Consider the following 20383-nt stretch of genomic DNA (forward strand, 5'->3'; position numbering starts at 1 on the left):
CCCTTTCTCTTTTCTCCATCCATATAAAACATACCTAAATCCAATATCTACAGCTTTAGATATGACTCAATTACCAAACAATGTTCCAGTTTGGACTACACCAACATCTCTTTTCTAAGTTGGGCCCTCTCTTTGTCCTTTCAATTTCAGTACTTATACTCATAAATCAATCCTTTCATTTATGTGATAGACTTGCATTTAAGATGAACATTTACCATAAATTAAAGGTATCTTATATTATTAGATATGTTATTATAAAACATGCTTTAGTTAAGGAGTTATTGATACTTCAAGTGAAAAATGATGATATAAAACCTTGATAACAATACAATTTTATGTACTAATCAGTCAGCATTCTGAAAGCCATAATAATCTGAGTCTTAGATATATTATGAAACTCATTACCCTTTATAATCTGACAAAAAAGATTGTGATTATCAGCCTTCATATGAGAGATATGACAGGCAAAATGTTTCTGGCAAAACCCACCTCGAGTCAGTCACAATCACTAGTTTGTTTCTCCTTCGTCCACCATTAGATTTGCCTGAAATTCCACGTGGAGGTTTGCCTAGGTGTAGGCTTCCTTTTGGTTAGTAGAGATTGTAAACAAACATCCCAACTTGCTCTTCCTAATAGTAACTCATCATTTTACATGTTAGTTCGGTTCTTTGCTTATATTGGGTAATTTAATTGTTTGATTGAATTGAATTTTGGACTTGTTGTGCATGATATGATGATCCATAACTTCACTATTGGGAGTGAGCCATATTGGATTGTACACAAAGTTATAGCTTTTTGAATATATTGTTCTCAAACTCACTAATTCAGTATTACAACTCATTAAGTCACTGTTCCTACTCAATGGATAATATGAAATTTAAAAAGGGTTTAAATGAAATTGAACAGTTATTGGGTATATGTTTCTCCAAGTATTTTAGGTTGATAAGTATGTTAAATTAGTGTGTAAAGTAAAATGTTTAATCAAGAAAAAGTTTAAAAGAGGCAAAAGCTTACTTGGTCAAAATTATGAATATGGTAAAGGGAACGATTATCTTAAAAAGGATATCATTGACTATGTTGAACTCAACTTGAATTATTGGGTAGAATTCATTGATAAAAAAATTGAGTCATTTAGACATCAAAAAATCATCAATAAAAAATTGAGTCATTTGGACATTACATGTCAGTGTAAAAAAATGCTAATGTAAATAAATTGAAATGATAAATAAAAATAATATATCCATGAACTTGTTTATGAAAGTATTCGATTACGTGAATTAGTAAATGTGATAAATGACTAGAAAGGTTTGAATATTGATTCGAGATGTTCTATTGAAATGTAGAAGTGTTCGAGGTGGGACATGACATCTTATGAGTGTTATAGAAGGGTCGCCCATTTACTTCTTTAATTGTTTTAATTTTTTGCTAATGCTAGAATGCAATATAAATTATAAGTATTATGTTCAACTGTGTACCATGAGAGAATATTGCCTACGAGCATGAAAATTATTATTATATGAATAATCACCTATGAGCATGAGAAATATTATTATTATATGAATGTTACCGGCAAGTAGGAAAACAATTACAATGTAAATACGCCTATGAGGTTGGAAGCTTGTATGTATGTATATGGCTTGTGATCAATTGCAACAATGAACATTCATATATAAATCTTAAATGATCGTAACAATTATATATCATATATATTGATGCATAATGGTAAATGATTGCAAGGACACTAGTTAATATCTCAATTCTATCTCCACAATAGTGGATCTTAAAGGTAATAAATTAATTAATCAGCTGTAAAATCAGAAACTGATAAGTTAATTAACATCTAGTTGATAATGTTGGTTGTTCTAAAGTTAGGAAAATGATACTTATTTCATTGTGTTGACAAGACTATGGTTATGGCATCTAAAGTATTTACTTTTAAGTTAAATAAGTTAATAGTGCTTGTCTTTTGTTTAAATGTTTGATAATACCTCTAAAGAAAGATAAAGAAAGGAAAGAAAAGTAAGGACAAGATTGGAATGGATAGTTGATTGAAATTACTTGATTAGTCATCCAAGTGTGTTGATGCTAATGATATCAGGCTAGCTGATGTTGGCATTGATTAGTCATCCAAGTGTGTGGATGCTAATAATATCAACATAGTTGATATCGACATTGATTAGCCATCCAGATGTGTGGATGGTAACGATAGTTTTGTTAATGTTGGCATTGGTTCATCATTCATGAATGTAGAGACTAAGGGATTGAATATCAAGGAAATACTAATAAATGGAATCTTGAGTATCCAAAATAAAAGGCTAACTTTTCAGATACATGATTGAAAAATAGGATCATTGATATTAGTTATATACATGTGATGTTCATATGTTGTATGAATAATGATTTGGTATAAATGTTTATATATGTATAATTGATGAAATATAGAGATCGTGGGGTAGGCTAGCTACCCAAGAGTATTGGGAAATTGACATGAGAATTCAGGAATGGATGAGATTGATTGTTTAAGATGTTTGTTATATTTTGTTATAGGAAGAAAATTTTAGGGAGGCTTATATCTAGGGAAACTTTGCCAAAATACAAGGGAACAATAAATGAATGATGTATAATTTATTTTTATGAATGAATTGACAATAAATGAAATTAGAATATGTGAGAAAATTAAAATGATAAAATGTGTGTTTAGAGAACATGAATGTTTATATGAAATAAATCATATATGGGAAGCTATAATGATGTATAATGAGTTAGAATAACATGAGTATTTGGTTAGAATAAATTGAATATTCAAAAAGAAAAAAGGGCAAAAACATGTTTGTGAAACAAAAAATGACATAAATTAAATGCATTGTAAAATAGAACAACGGTGTGAACTATAGGCAAATGTGAAATGAAATATACTATGGGTTGAAGATGGTTGTAAGATGCAAACGATCGTACAAATTAAATGTGTTCGAGGGAATGAGTCATAATGTTAAATGTGTTGTGAACAAGAGTTGCTATGATATGATAATGGTAGTTAAATGGGTATAATGGTGGAATAGAAGCTCATCAAATGTTGATGGAAATGTATTAAATTAGAATCTAGCATAGATTGATGCATTTACAAAAAAAAAAAAAAGTAGTGAAATTGGTTGCTCTTACATTATTGATAAATGTTAGTAACCTTGATGGTGTAAATACTCATTATAAGTTTTATGATTTTTTATATTTTACAAGTAATTACTTTAGGAAACCGCAACTCCTCGTGAAGAATTACCAAACTACTTAGTTTTCTATATTGAATAGGTCTTAGCATTGTCTAAAGAATGTTTGTAAATAAATTTCATGTGACTAAATTGAAAAGTGATATGCTCACAAAAAGTATAAATAAAGCTTGTGTATCAATATATTTCTTAATTAAATCATTAGATGTTGAATTTAAAATAATTTTTATGGTGGTATAAAAAATGATTTACCCTTAAATTTGATGTATAAGACAATTAGAAAGATAAAAACTTATACAAAAAGTTTAGAATGTTACAAAAAGCCTTGGGATGTTCTCGATACCAGACAAAATTTTTTATATCATAGCACAAAGGCTTTTCTCATCTATTTCTTCCTTTACTAAGCAATAGTAAGTAGGGGAATTTCTGATTTTTATGCTTATTTGTTGTACTTGATCCCCACAATCAATCTAGCCATCAAGGCTAAAGTTGTTAGAGCATCAACAAATTAGTTTTTGTTCCTTTCTAAATGTGTAAATTATATCTCATCAAAGTCCTTTATTAGTTTGGAAAGGTATTCCTGATATGGCTTTCAACTTTTCATCTTTGGTTTGTCACTCTCTTTTTACTTGGTAGACTATCAACATTGAGTCTCCATATACATTTAACTTCTTTATTTTCATTTCCGCAACTACTTTTAGGCCATGAGTGTATGTCTCATACTCAACTATATTGTTAGTACAGTTTGATTGAGATGGGATATTGTCTATCATCTAGAGAAATTATGACAACACATGTTCCATTACCATATACATTCACAACCCTAACAAAATACATTGTCCACTAATCATTCCCTTCTTATTTTTCAATTATCAAGACATCTTTATTTGGGAAGTCAAAGCTCAAAGGTTCATATTCTTCAATGGCGTTGTTAGCCAAATGATCAGCAATAATGCTTCCCTTTACAGCTTTTCTAGAATGTAGACTATGTTGTACTTGGACAACAAAACTTTTCATCTTGCAATCCAACTTGACAGATATGGTTTCTCAAATATATACTTTAGGGGATTTATTTTGGAGATAAATCATATGGTATAGTGCAACATATACCAGCATAATCTTTTAGCGCTATATGTTAATCCACATCATTAATTCTCAATCATATTGTAATGTGTTTTGCAATCAGTGAACTTCTTACTGATGTAATAAATGGCTTGCTCTTTTCTTCTCGTATCTTGTGGTGTACTAGCACACTACTCATGGCTACTTCATTGACTGTTAAGTATAGTATTAGGGGTTTCTTAGGAATTGGTGAACTCATAAAGGTAGGTTCACAAGGTGTTAATCTTATCAAAAGCCTCTTGACAATCTTCATTCCGAATTCCAGGGTTATTCTTTCTCATCAACATAAAGATCAGTTCATATGTAGTTGTTAACTAGGAGATAAAATAAGTTATTTAGTTCAGCCTCCTTAAAATCCCTTTACTTCTTTCTCAATCTGGGGGGCATGCATTTCTTGGATGGCTTTGACTATGTCAGGTCTACCTTGATTCCTTTATTACTTACCACAAATCTCAATAACTTCCCAGATTTAACCTTTAACATGTATTTTGCTGGATTCAACTTTAACTAATACTTCCTTAATCTCTTAAAGAGCTTCCTCAAAGTTTACATGTGATCTTCTTCCATCTAGATTTTAGTGATCATATCATCGATATTTGCTTCAATCTTTATATACATCATATCATGAAAAAGTGTTACCATTGATCGTTGATATGTGGCCCCAATAATTTTCAAACTAAATGACATTACCTTGTAACATAAAGTTCCTTGTGGGGTAATAAAGCTAGTCTTTTCCTTATCTTCTTCAACCATTTTAATTTGGTTATACCTTAAGAATTCATCCATAAAAAGAATAAGTAGACTTCTTTGAAGCATTATCTGCAAGCATGTCAACATGAGGGAGTGGAAATTTTTCTTTCAGGCTACCTCTATTTAGGTCCCTAAAATCCATACATTTTTGAATTTCATTACCTTTCTTGGGCATTTCCATTATGTTTGATACCTGTTAAGGGTATTTTACTACTTGTAGAAAACATGCATCTTATTACTTCCTCACCTTTTCTTTCACCTTAATTAGAATGTCTAGCCTCATTTTTTTTATTTTCACCTTTACGAGTTTACGCCCATCTATCAGAGAAAACCTATGTACCATAATATTAGTATCCAATCCAGGCATATCAGTGTATGTTCAAGCAAACATATTAAAGAACTATTTCAACAAAGCATATATAAACTAAACATGTTAGGCATAAGCATTCTTGGATGATTACTTTTTGAATTCTCGCTACCTTACATATTCCTTCTTCAAGATCATGAACCCTAGCCTAAATATTTGATTAGCTTTCTAAGCTTTCTTATATTTATCCTCTCAGGCATACTGGTGATTGGGTCATAGTGAAAAGGAAAATTGTGCTTCAATAAGCATTTTGTAGCCATGATTGTGGCTTATAAAACTTTTGGTGTGTTCTATACGGTTTTTTCAAGCACCCATTTAGCAATTACAACATGAAAGGTATGTAGGTCACCATAGTCTGTTTGTTATGCTTGATGTATGTATCTTTGTTTAGTGCTCAATAAAGCTGTAATGCCACCTACTTCATTTGATGTTCAAAGGCAGGGGGTCTTGAAACCCAATTCGACCTATTTTTAGAAATTGTTTTCACACATTAACCGACCTTGTTTATTGTCTTATCTTATAAGTGGAATACGTCTTTTTTAATTTGTGTTCCTGATTGTATAAATAATTATTTCTTATAAAAATCAGCAACAAACCATTGGCTGCTGTAATTTATGTCTAAGATGATGACAATCATGTTCGGAGAGAGGCTTGGCTATTATTGGGCATTAACCATCAATGGCATTATGTTAGACTTCCTCCATTTATAGGAGATTCTATAAGCATTTCACTAATGAAGACCTACATTGCTTGTGTGGCCTGCATTTACAATATTGGTTTAACATGGTTTACGCGTTACTAGTTCTTGGATGAGACCAAACTAAATGCTTCCCTTTTATAGAAAAGTATGGCCTTTGGTTTTGGAACATTCCTAGGGCAGAGAAAGGTAAGTTTATCTAGCCCGATAGGTAAATTTTTTTTTTTAAAGGCACTTCATAGCTTCAATGGTTTATTTTTAATCTGTATTAATACAATAGAGAAGAAGCCTTTTCTAAGATTAAAAGCATTTACTCAATGAGATTATGAGTCTCTCAAATATACATGTTTTAGAGCGGTAACCACATGAATATTATAGAACAATCTAAAGAGGATCATAACATATTCAACTTGCAATCAATTAAGATATGTATTGTTTTCAACCTCAAAATACAAAACTGCCACATTCTTTGTAATTGTCATAGCCTCTGCAAACGTCATGGTCAAGGTTGAAGAGGAGTTCTAAAAGTTTACTTGGAGCACCTTGAAGGATTGAGATCACTAATTTGGTAAGGTGTTTCTTTGATTTTTAACAAGCTTATGTAAGAGTGAAGTGTATTTTAGTTGAATTTCTTCAATAATAATTAGGAAATGTTATGATTGTTATGGATGAGTTTAGGGCTTTCAAGGATTATCTTTTAGGTTGGATTAGTGGATGGCAAATCGTTGTGAATCTAGTGAAGTTATGAAAGAAATTAACAAAAAAAAATTTATGTGGGACTTACAAACTGGTTTGGGTAGGAAATTTGGAAAAAGGTTAAAGTAATTAATTTACATGAGTTTGTATATGTAAATGTGTGATCAGAGTGAAATCAAGAAAAAGAAGAAATATTGATGTAGGGGTCATGGTATTGATAAGTGGAAGAATCAGCCATGAAAGGAAATAAATAGAAAATTTTGATCAAAATTAAGTAATGAATAGAATTAAGTGTAAATAAAATAAAAAGGGTGTTATTGAATTAGATAAATGAATATCAAGTAGAATAAGGTGGAATTAAGAAACAAAATCTTACTAATTCTTATAAGGGAAGTTTCGCCATAAAAGAAAAAAGTAATGCAATCATAGAAGTTTTAGTTATAAACATATAAATTATATGTAATTAATATATATAAAGGTGTAATTGATTATATGATAGAATTAAATGAGGTTTGGCATGAAAAATGTTGGGGGGGGGGGGAAATGATGGTATAAGTGGAAATTAAATTTTTGAAAATCTTAAATATAGTTTAATGTGTGAAATCTTGTTAATTCAAGGGAGATTTCTGGAGGAGGACATCAAACAAGAGAAGTAGGATTGTCTTGGGCAATAAATAGGTGTCTTACATCTTTCTTAGAATTTTTTAGAAATTTATTTTGTAGCTTGTATTTAATTATTTCATCTATCTTGAATGAATAATCCTTGCATGGAGGTATTAAAAAAAATAGTTTAATATAGTGATTTTTGGTAACCGGGAAAGGTTATCAAATTTGTGGCAATTATGAGAAATTGCTAGGTTTATTGGTAACCGGGAGGGGTTACCAGATTTGTGGAAATTGAGAGAAATTGTCGGATTTAATGGTAACCAAGAGGGGTAATCGTATTTTAGCAATTAAAGAAAAATACCGAATTTATTGGCAACCATGAAAGATTACTGGATTAAAGACAGTAGATAAATTGTTGGATTTATGGGTAATCATAGGGGATTACTAGGATTTTTAGCAATTGAATGAATTGTCGGATTTATTGATAACTATATGGGGTTATCGGATATGTAGGCGAGCATATGAATTATTGTTTTTTTTAATACCCGTATAGGGACAAAAAGACTAATTATAACTAGTAGAATCTTTCAAGTCAAGAATTGTGTATATGTTGTGATGTTAAAGAAAAAAAGAATAGTATTTAACTAATTATACTATACTTTAAAACACTTGGGAAAATGGGAAAATCATTGTGTTGATATTGTGTATATATAATGTTTGCACTGTAGATTACACTGTAGATGTTCAGAGGAGCATGAGTGGCATTGTCTTTTCTATTTTTTATTATGAAAGCTGCTAGTGCGTGTTGGGTCAAGGCATAACCACCTAACCAAAGTTTTATGGGTCTGACATGGCTGCCAGACCTAATTGTCTTGGGTCTCGCATGGTCATTAGACCCAAGGCTTGGGTCTGGCTTGGCAAGCCAGACCTAATACTATGGGTTTGGCAAGCATGTCACACCTAATACGTTGGGTCTACCATGGTTGCCATCATAATTATCAAGCCCGATGGGTCAAATCGGGACCCGAATACCAAAACTCGGGTGACCCGACAAAACCTGGTAGAGACCTTTTTTTTTTCAAATATGTTTTTTCTCCTATCCAAGTACCTCCTTTTTTTCATATTTTTCATTTGGTTACTAACTCATTTTAAAGTTCACTATATAAATACTAGATGTATGTTTTCTTTTTTTAATATATGATTTAAAGCCTTTTAGTACATACACTCTATATTTACAAGAAAAAAAAGTTATGTTTTTTCAATATGGGATAAAAAAAAATATTTTTAGTTTAAATACTTCAACTTAAAAAAATAAGATAATATATTTTTAATATGGGATAAAAAAACCTTTTTAAAATAATTTCTTAAATTTAATTATTTATAACATGTATAACTTATAACAACATGAATTGTTTTTTTAATTTTTCATATAAAATATTAAAATCTCAAATATTTTTTTAAAATTGTTTTAGGCGACACGGGGCCTTGGCAAGGTTTGTTTCATTCAAAATGCAAGTCTGCAACTGGCCTGGAGTAAATTGGTCGACCTGTCAAGTCAAACTAGAACTCGAGTGACCCGGCAAAACCCAGTAAAGACTCAAAAAAAATTTCAAGTGTGCTTTTTCTCTCATCTAGAAAACCCTCTTTTTTTATATATATTTTTTTCAGTTGGTTAACAACTCATTTCAAAGTTTACTATATAACTAAAAGAATGTTTTAATATCATAGGTCTAACAGAACATGTCACACTCAATACCTTAGGTCTGGTATGGTTGCCATCATAATTATCAGGCCTGGCCCGGCTGGTCAACCCATGACTTGGGACCTTGGTCATGTTTGTTTCATTTAAAATTTGAACCTGCAATGAGCCTAAAGTAAATCGGTCGACCCATCAGGTCAAACCGAAACTCGAGTGACTTGGCAAAACCCAATAGAAACTCTTTTTTTTATGTGTTTTTTCTCCTACCCAGAGACCTATCTTTTTTCATATTTTTTAGTTGGTTATTAACTCATTTCAAAGTTTACTATATAAATACTAAAAGAATATTTTATTTTTTCAATATGAGATTTGAAACCTTTTAGTATATATACTCTACGTTTACAAGAAAAAATTATGTTTTTTCAATGTGGGATAAAAAATCTTTTTGGTTTAAATACTTCAACTTAAAAAAATAAGATAGTATGTTTTCAATATGAGATAAAAAAAAAAAAATTTACAATAATATTTTAAACTTAATTATTTACAACATGTATAGTCTATATCCACATGGATTGTTTCTTAATTTTTTCATATAAAATATTAAAACCTAAAAAAAAAAATTAATTTCTCAGGGTTGGCTCGAGTCAACCAATGTAACCTGAGACCCTGCCCCTTGGCCGGGTCAACCCCCAGGCCGAGTTTGATAATTATGGTTGTCGTGAAAATATAACTTTAAAGAATGCAATTGAAAAGAAATAAAGTAACATGAATGATTAAAAAACTAAAAACAAAAAAAATAGATAAAACCTCCTCTCTTTTATTTTGTTCAGAGGACATCTTTTAAAAAATATGGATTTTTTTGTTATATGTTTAATTTTTGGTGTGATTTTTTTAATTCATTTATGGTTTTGTTTTTATCTTTTATATAGATAAACTATGTTTTTGAAAATAAAAAATATTTATTTTTAGATGATATTCTAAATGTGTAGCCTTACATGTTATTTCTTTTTTCTTTTTATTTTATTCAATCAATTTAATGTCTTATTTTTCAAGAATCAATATCTTGATCTATATTTATCTCTCGGTTTTTCAAGTTTTGTTTTTAGGTGTCATTAATGATTTTTTTATTGATTTATTAATGTACATAATTCTTAGTTTATTTGATTACATATGTGCATAAATTTTTTGATTTGTTATATTTTTTGAACTATCAAAATGCATTGAAAAAACCTGCATGGATAATTTTTTATAAAAAATAAAAATATTTGACCCACAACGAAGCGTGGGTCACATATCTAGTTAATTCTTATAGCTTATATGTTTGTTGTACAGGACCTTCACATTCCAGACCAGAGACATAGGAGTGAATTAAGTGATTGATTCCATAGATATAGATTAAATTAATAGAATGTAATATATTTTGTAAAAGACTTCATAATTATAAATTAAGATAATGTAATGTAATTTCAAGGCTTCGGGGATTAGTCGAAATATGCATAAGTTGATCTGAATAACTACATTTAAAAAAAGAAGAAGAAGATAATGTAGTGCAATAGTCTTTTGAATATATTGATGTAAACATAATAATAGAATAGACTTCTAGTTTACAGGAAAATATTTTGAAATGCATATGAAAATATATTATGTGGGATTAGTCATTTTCATGTAAAATTAATGTAATGTAATTACTCTAGTATTTTAGTAATATTTAGAAGTGTAATATATAATAGAGGTGATTTATCCATGTATGTGATTTGTTCTAGGATGTTTGAATCTAATTGTGAAAATGAGAAATGGAATTGATGGGAGAAGATTTATGTTGATAACAAATTTTTAGTAAAAATTGATTTTTGAAAAATGGCCTTGATTTTTCTATGGATTGAGCAATATTATAATTACTTGTTCCAATTAAATGTGGGGTATTACATATAGAATGTTGTATTTTGATCCTACTACATGTTGTCTTAATTAATGGTAACAAATATGAATTATATTAAAGGTATCTAAAATAATTAAAAGAAAATTCATCACTCTTGGGGAATTAAAAAAAATATTTCATATATTATCAAATTTTATTAATTATAAATCCTCACATAAAGTGGAACGAAATTTGAAAACAGTTTCAAATATTATTTAAAGAATTAATGATTATGGTGTTGAGAATAAACATGATTTGACATAGTCAGACACTTCATGTTATAATGTCTAAATCAGAAAATTATTGATGAAAGGATAATAATTACACTAAAAATTTGGTCACTAAAAAATTAAATCAGACCACTTATGACTTTCATAATATTTGAAGGATCATAACAGGTTGCTAAACATTGTACTTGATTTTCAAATATAAATCAATCAATTGTTGAATTAATAATAAATTAATTTATTTAATCATATTTCATTTAGGATTATTATTTATATTTGGAGCAATTTATTAGGAAACCTAATGGGTCACACAATTAAAAACCATTGGTTAGAAATTAGCATGGGATAATTAATAAAGTGTAACATGATTGTAAATAAATTTTAAAAATTGAGGACTATAATGAAATTAATATAAGAGATTTACAATTCTAGATCTAAAAACAATCAAGTAAAGATCTAATTGAATAAATTTCTAAAATTAGCCTAAAATAATACATGTGATATTATATATAGAGAAAATTGATATTTTGCTATTTATAAATTTTTTAGATTTTCTTATAAATAGAATGTTATACTTTTTATTTTCTCTATAAGTAGTGATGTAAGGGTGAGTAGAGTACATAATATGTAAACACTTAAAACATAGAAGAAAAAAAAAATTTAAAGTATATCAATCCCTCTCTCTTAAAAAGGTTTTTGAGATTTTTCAATGAAATTTTGTGTGGATTATCATTAGAGGCTAAACATTTGGACAGTTTGTGGTTTGTGACAACCCATCCTTGAAGCAAATATTCAAAGCAAAAAAAAAAACATATGATCTTTAGGTAATTTTCGCACAAACTTTAAACAACTTTAGATCTGTTCAACGGGATCCTTGAGACTCTTATTTTTTAAAAAATTTATAGTTTTCGCTACGTGTATATGTTTCGAAAAACCAAACAATGGTATTAGAGCCAATGCTAAATAATTAGGGTTGTTGATTACTTGTTTTAATTGTTATTAGTGTTAATTTCAAATTAATTTTATATGCAAAATATTTGTATATGTTGTTTTCAAAATCAATATATTTTAAACTTGGTCAGGTGTTGTGTATTCGACTATACAAATAATTTGAGAATATATTAAGAATAAGGTGTTAATTTATATGATTTATTTAGACCCATCATTCCAAATCATTTTTATCTCTTTATAATTTATTAATGTTTAAGAAAAGATAAAAATAATTATTAACCTATAAAAGTTTTTTTTCCCAAAAGATGAGTTTTTATTAGCAGACGTAAAAGAGAATTAGTTTAAAATACTAAAATTAAATATTTTTTAAAATAGTTACAGCAGACAAATCAAGAAGATTTGAGATAAAATTAACCAAATTGATAATACAAACAAAAATCAGCACTATCAACTAAGGTTGTCAATTCTGTTTTGATAGGTGTTTTATTTTTTTCTAAATAGTCAAGATTAAACAGATCTTTAACTTAAAGTAATTCAACTTAAACAAAATATCAAAATATTATGAAAATAAAACGTTTTAATATAAATACTTTAAATATAAAGTTAGGTCAATGTTATCAAGGTTAATGAAATCTAAAGCATCTCTTGTTTTGCTCAAATTTCTACAAAGTATAAACATGAAAAAAACAACACGAATATAAACTATATATATTAGTTATAAATCTAATTTAAAAAATTAATATCTTTGTTATTGAAAATACTTGGGTGGTTTAATTAATGAAATTAAACAAGGTTCAATTTTGATTAAATGACTTTTTAAGAGTAGAATAAAATATGTGTAATGAAATTGGAATGTTCTAGCTGAAATTTAACAGAAAAATCTGAAATGGATCAAGATTTAAAATGAAATAAAAATTATTTTGTTTTGTTTTGTTTTATTTTTTAAATTAATATAAAATATTTCAATCATTTCAAAAAAAAAAAACAGAAAGGAATTCACACCCTTGCCATCAACAGATAAGGAAGAATCTATTTCTATTCCACCACCAATTAAAATAAATAAATAAATCAAGAAGTACACATCGTACTCTCACAAGTAATATTTTATAAAAAAGCAGAGATAATGACCGTAGAGTCCAAATTCCAACCCCAGCCTTTCTAAACTCACACTCATCCGTCCGTCCGATTCCTTTCCACACCCATTCCATCCCAACCGTCCACTCAACCTTTCCATTTCTAGCCGCTTCAAAATCCAACATGGAATCCAAAGTCTTATCAAATAGATATTGTTTCACGCGCCAACCACGCTCCTATAACACCATTCTCTCCTCATCAACCGATTTGACTATATATTTTAATCTATATCATAAAAAAAAAAAATTTAAAAATATTATTGTTACTACTAATTTTAATATTATTAATTAGAAAAGCTCACATACAACAAATAAAAAAAAGGAGATTTAATAATATATAGAGAGAGAGAGCGCGCGATAGGGCGACGGACGCGACCCTCCGCGAGTGTAGTGTGGGTTTTGATTATGATATATAAAAAGTAGCGTAGATGAAACGCAGCGGGAAGCGTTTTGTCCTCCAGCGCTTATTGGTAGTGGCAGAGCGAGATAGAAAAAAGCCCCTGATATAACAAAATCCCTAGGAACATAAAAAGAAATGTCTGCATCCGCCGGTGGCGGTGGCGGTGGCGGTGGCAGTGGCCAGGAGGAAGACAAAAAGCCCGGAGGAGATCAGTCCGCTCACATTAACCTCAAAGTCAAAGGCCAGGTATTTCTTTTCTTTTCTTTTCTCTTAAGTCCTGTGGTTCTGTTAGGGTTTCCATGATGAAATTAGTTTTGCTTTGATTGATGGGAAGCAAATCTCCTAATCCCTCCTGCTCTGTGAATATTTAATGGTATAAACCCTTCTGTAGATTGATCTGTAAAGAGTTGATTAATATATATATATATATATATATATATATATATAAAGAGAGAAGGTTATCAAATACTTGTGTGTTTGCAAGGGTTTTAAGATATCAATCTCCTGGTTGGTTGCTGAAATGGGTTCTGTTATGAGGAGGTTGGATTTAGCTTGGAGTTTCGATTTTTTGTATTTACTACTGCTGAATGTGTATTTCCCGAAATTTGCTTTTAATTATTTTGTATTGTAATACCGTAATCTCACTGTTTTTATTTTTTAGCTGCACCTTAGTAGTTACTTTTCCTGTTCTAGCATGGACTATACTTTTTTGTTTTCTTCAAGTGTAGGATGGCAATGAGGTGTTCTTCAGGATCAAGCGAAGCACCCAGCTGCGGAAACTAATGACCGCGTACTGTGATAGACAGTCAGTTGAGTTTAACTCGATTGCATTTTTATTTGATGGGCGCAGGCTCCGTGGAGAACAGACTCCAGATGAGGTAAAATTCTTATTTTAGTGTTTGTTTGGTTTGGAGTTCAGCCTCCCTTTTATGATCTGTATCGATCTTTGTTTTGTGCGCTGAGCACATCCATCCTTTTTCTGCTCTTGTGAGCACTAAACAAACTATTACTAGATGTGATTGTTCATAGTGGTGGTTATAAAGGATATTCTCAGACAACCATAGAAGCTTACTCGTGGATGTTTGGTTCTGTAATAGTTTTTTTTCATCTGGTTTATGTTTTGTTTCCGCTTGGTACCAGCTTGACATGGAAGATGGCGATGAAATCGATGCGATGCTGCACCAGACCGGTGGGGGGCATGCATCCCTTGACTGAATGGTGGGCAACATGGATATAATATAAAAATCAAGGCAGAGTCGGACCCATTATCTGGCTTCTTCTATAGAAAGACTAATGTAAATGAAATGAAACTGATGCATGCTTGGAGGATTTCTAATTTGAGGTTTCTCCTATTAATTATATTTTCAGTATGGTTTTAATACCTGGATATTTTCTACTCCTATTTCATTGGCTGCCTGGTTTAGTTTCAGCTCTTGTTATTTCTGCTTAAAGTGATGGTAATTGATTCCTGATTGATGGCTTCCTGTGACCTTTTGTTCTGTTATTGCGGTTGACTCCTATTCTGCACCAGATTTTAAGGGCCTAGTGTTTGTTCTTGGATCAATTTTTACTGTACATGTTAATCGTTCATCAAGCAATTGGGATGGAATGGAATGGTTCTCCTTTTTTATTAAGAAAATAGTTCCTTGATGTCTTTTTCTCTTTCATTTTTCATTTTAAATTCTTGTCTACCCCTCGTTCATATCATGCCATCTGTTTGAACCCAGAGATTTTACTTTCCATTTATGATGAAACAAACAATTGTGGGAGTGGATGTGAATTGTGAAGCTCCATGATTTGCAGTCATCAAATAAATCTCAGGACAATTTGGTGTTGTGATATGGCAACGAGTTAAAAGTGCATGAGTAGGAGCATTGCTTGTAATTGTCTGCAATGTTTTCAAGGAACAGGATTGCTTATGAAAATAGTGGAAATGATGGGCATGTTTTTGGTAAAGAGCACAGCCATCAAGTAAAACAATTTCTTTTCAAAGTTCATGTCAAAATTATTCGTGTTTGCTTATATTGTTAATTACATTTTCAAAAAGTGACTATTCACTGGGGGGACACAACACACTGTTTTTGTGTTCTTTTTTCTTTGAATCCTTTTTTTTTTTTTTTTTTAATTTCAGTAATCACTTTATTTTATTTTTGGATTTGGGTCTGAGAAATTGTTCTGATTTCGTTTGCAACAAGGCTCATCTCAACATTAAACACACACATGCTTTATTGTTTGAAAAAAATTGAAAATGTAGAGATTCAATTTGATATTATAGTTAAAATAAAGGTTTTTTTTTTTTTTTTTGTATTGTTAAATTGCTTATTTTTTATTTAATTTTACAGTTTTTGCTTTTAGAGTGTAGATTTCTATTTTAGTCCCTTTGATTTTTGTAATTTGTTTTTTTTTTTTATTTTGATCTAAAATTTTATTTTGTATATCTTTCCGTTTTTTGATGTGGAAGTTGAAAAACAATGAAGAGGTAGGTTAAATTTTGTCAACGACACCACTCATTCTTGTTGGTTTATCCTTGGGTTGGCAAAAACAAATTTGAGACTTGATTTTCTTTTGTGTTTTTTTAAGTGTTAGGGTGTTTATTAAATGAAAATAAATAAAAAAATAATTTTTTATTTATTTATAATATTCTAGTTTGATTTTCCTACCAAGTCTGGCACAAGTAGAGTATTTAAATAACATGTTGTTTGATTATATTTTGTTTTGAAGTGTACCTTAAGCCAAGTAAAGAAAGAAAGAGCATGAGATGGTCTTGGAGGTCCACTAGCATAGCCTTTCTTTTCATTTTGGAGGCTAGGTGTTCTGGTCCACCTAAACATAAGTTCAATTTTTTTTATTTAATATAAATTTAAAGTCAATGTAATAAATTAGATAAAATTACCCTTTAGTTGAAATTATATTTTTCTATGATGTTTTGAAAAATTACAATTTATATCCCAGGTTAATTGAAAATTTCAAATCTAGATTCAAAATGGTAGGATCTATTTTTACATCTATATGTAAAATTCAAGATCTTTATTATAAAGTTTAATAATAATGAGTTTGAGGATTGTGTACAAGGTGGGTAAAAAGACAAGATGAATCTAAGTCTTATTAGTAAATAAGATAAACTGTATTATTTTATGATATATATATATATATATATAACTTAGTTAGGTTGAATCTCCTAGCCCAACCAAGCTATTTTGCGACATTCGCGATAACCTATAACTATGTTGAGGTTTATCTATTTGAGACTTATCTATTTATTATTTCAATAAATAGTACTTTTCCTACCATATTCATGAACAATATTATTTCAAGTTCATCCTTGAATAGTACTATTTCAGTCTTATCCGCGAAGCTTATCCATGGATAGTATTATTTTAGACTCGTCCAACTATTTCGGGCTCATTCATGAAGGTCATCCATGAATAGTATTATTTCAAGCTCATCCATGACTAGCACTATATCGAGACTCATCTAATTACTATTTTAGTAAAGAATAATATTTAAGAATCTTCCATAAAAAGTACTATTTCAGGCTCTTCCATGAATAATACTATTTTAGGCTTATCGATAAAGCTCATCCATGAATAGTATTATTTCAACCTCATCCATGAATAGTACTAAACTGAGTCTTGCCTCCTTTTCTCTTTCCTCCCTTTCTCTCTATTTTCTTATTTTTTAAGCCACCAGAACATTAAATTGTACAAGTTATGACTTTAACTATGACCTTAGCTAGAATTACCACAGTGAAAAATGTCACCTTTCATGGTGAGCTTTTTTTGAAAGGTAATATTTTTCAGATATTTTCCAAATTTTTCACAAGGCTATATTCTTAGGTTTAACAAGAGAGAAGAATGATAAATTATCTCAACAACACTCAAACTCACCTCTCAACCAGAGAATAAATAAATTTATTGGCACACAAATCTCTTCCCTATAAAACATCATTTTCATCTTCTTAATTTGTTTTATCTACTTTGTTTGCCACTTGAATAATCAAATTCAAAAAATGATTTAAGCATCAGAGTTTTTCTCGTTTTATGAGGGACTTATTTTGTGGGTACAACTCAAGCTCAAAACTCATCTAGAAAAAATCCATTTCTGTGTGAAGTTTTTCAACAACTATAACTCAGGCCCAAAACTCAACCATGAAAAATCTATTTCTATATGATTTTTTTCTACAACTTCATCAATTTGGCTTAGCTTTTTTAATTGGGTTCTTATATTCTAGTTGTTTGTTAAATAAGTAAGGCATTTGTTGGAATTTGGGTCTAGAGAATTTGAGGTGGATTTCAAGTAATGGTACATTAAGAAACAAATCTTGTAATTTGGAATTTTAGATTGGTTTTAGGTTACCTCTAAGTAACTATGATAATTTTGCTAGGGTGTGGTGGCCCTGACATTAGTGATGGTGGGCTATTTGTCTGTACCATGGAGATGACAATTGCTGGGAATTGTGGTATTATTTTGGACTTGACTTCAAAATGTGAAAGCCATTTTGAGACACTATTTGCAAAAGACTTTGATTTTTTTTTTCCCATGAAGTTAGAGAATGAACTTGAATACTATAATGCAAAAGCTCGATAGTGTTCGGGTGTGACTGCATTATCCTTGATATAATTGAAAGTTAATGGGGTTACTTGCTTAAAGAGAAATCCCCTTTTCTTAGAGATATTTAGGAGGAAACCAATTTTCATATGTAGAAGTTTCAAATATTAGCTTTGTAAATCCCGAGAAAAAAAAATATAATAATAAAAAAATAAAAAAATCAAGGCTGGATTAAATTTAAAGGAAATAAACTAAACTAGAAAGAAGTGGGGGCAAAACAAATACACTTAAAGAAGATGAGGCCTAAATGCAAATAAGAATAATTATAGAGCATAAGTACTCCTCTTGTCACCAAAAACAGATCTGGAGATAACATAAAAAAAGAAAAGAGGGAGTTTTATGTTCATTTTTACAAATCAGATAGAAACACTAGTGGGAAATGGATTAACAAGAAGAGAAGAGGGAAGGGCCGGTTGCCCTTAAAAAGAAAAAAAAAGAGGGATCAAAACTTTGATGCGTATCGGGTAAAGTATTCTAAACCTGCTTTTATGAGTCATTTCAAGTTGATTATGAATTGATGCCTGAATGTTAAATTATAGATTTTAGTTCTTAGACTTAAATTGAAGAAAAAGTATGAGTTGCTAAATTAAAGAACTTCATGTGTTGTGTGTAAATGGAAAGGCTGACGAATCTGGACAGTTTCGTCTCTTGATTTTCAGAGTGATTTCGGGTAGGAGGATGAAAGAATTAGGATCAGATTCCTTATAGAAGTTGTAGTTTTGAATGTTGGCTAACTAATGAAATTGGTCTTGCTCGATTTGGAGTTATAGAACTCCAGTTATAGGTCACCAAAAATGAGACCGTGACAGTTCAATGTCTAGACAGTGACAGTTTAAAAATGAGATAGTGACAGTTCAAAAATAAGACAGTGACAGTTAAAAAATGTCTAGACAGTGATAGTTCAAAAACGAGACAGTAACAATTCGGATTTTAAGTAGAAATAGTTCAAATATATGTATAAAGGAATGATGACTACAGTTGCACAAAGAATGACAATATTAATGGGTGAAATAAGAAAAACATAAAATATTTTAAAAAAATGATGACTAAAAAAAAAAAAGACTTATTGGTTGTTGATATATTTATAATAAAACATATCCTTGAGTGAGAAGAATTATGAGATAAACCTGTGAATTTCAGGAGGGACCACAGGCGTGGGGCAACAGCAACAACAGCAGCAAGGGAGTACAAATAGAGCTTCTATTTTAGGTAGGTGAATCGCACCTATACTTCCTAGTTAATTTCCATGATTTATTTATATTACCAATGTGAAATGTGAATTTCTGAATGTATGAGTATTCAAGGTGAAAAGTTGTGTTAATTGCCAAATGATGAAATTATCACTGACAAAGGAAATATAAGAAGTACATTTTGAGGCGTAAACTAGCATACATTTAGTGTATGTTAGGATCCCGGGTAAGGGGATCATCATGTATCGGCTAGCATACATTTAGTGTATGTTAGGATCCCGGGTAAGGGGATCACCATGTATCGGCTGTCATACATTTAGTGTATGTTAGGATCCCGGGTAAGGGGATCGCCATAATTGGACTAGCATACATTTAGTGTATGCTAGGATCTCGGGTAAGGGGATCATCATGTATGGACTAACATACATTTAGTGTATGTTAGGATCTCGAATAAGGGGATCACCTTGGAATAACTCATATGGAGTGATGATGATGGTACCGTTGATATTGGTATCGGTAATGTAATAAGCAAAAATGATCATGATCAATCTCATAAAGTCTAGAATGAAGGTTGAAAGTGGCAGAGGGAACACTCAATAATAGTTAGACAAGGAAGGGATTCTAATAATAATAAATAAAAAAAAAAACTAGAAGGGAGAAGCAAATGAACTATGAATACATGTTACCTTGTTAAAATTGTTAGATGTTCATGTTGTCATATTTATTGTAATATTCACCCTTTCAATAATATGTATTTTGTTTCAGGATCATCACATGCACGACAAGAGTAGATCCTAG

The 20383-nt window shown here is 30.2% G+C and overlaps 1 protein-coding gene across 1 annotated transcript; it reads left to right on the forward strand.

Moving 5' to 3' along the window:
• Window positions 1-13819: 13819 nt before the first annotated feature.
• LOC118039418 (small ubiquitin-related modifier 1) lies at window positions 13820-15168 on the forward strand. Its single transcript, XM_035046107.2, has 3 exons — window positions 13820-14033; window positions 14516-14665; window positions 14928-15168. Exons 1-3 carry the CDS (start codon window positions 13923-13925, stop codon window positions 15000-15002), a joined length of 336 nt encoding a protein of 111 aa, XP_034901998.1. The 5' UTR covers window positions 13820-13922; the 3' UTR covers window positions 15003-15168.
• Window positions 15169-20383: the final 5215 nt, after the last annotated feature.

Source organism: Populus alba, chromosome 14 (assembly GCF_005239225.2).
Source record: "Populus alba chromosome 14, ASM523922v2, whole genome shotgun sequence".
NCBI classification, from domain to species: Eukaryota; Viridiplantae; Streptophyta; class Magnoliopsida; order Malpighiales; family Salicaceae; genus Populus; species Populus alba.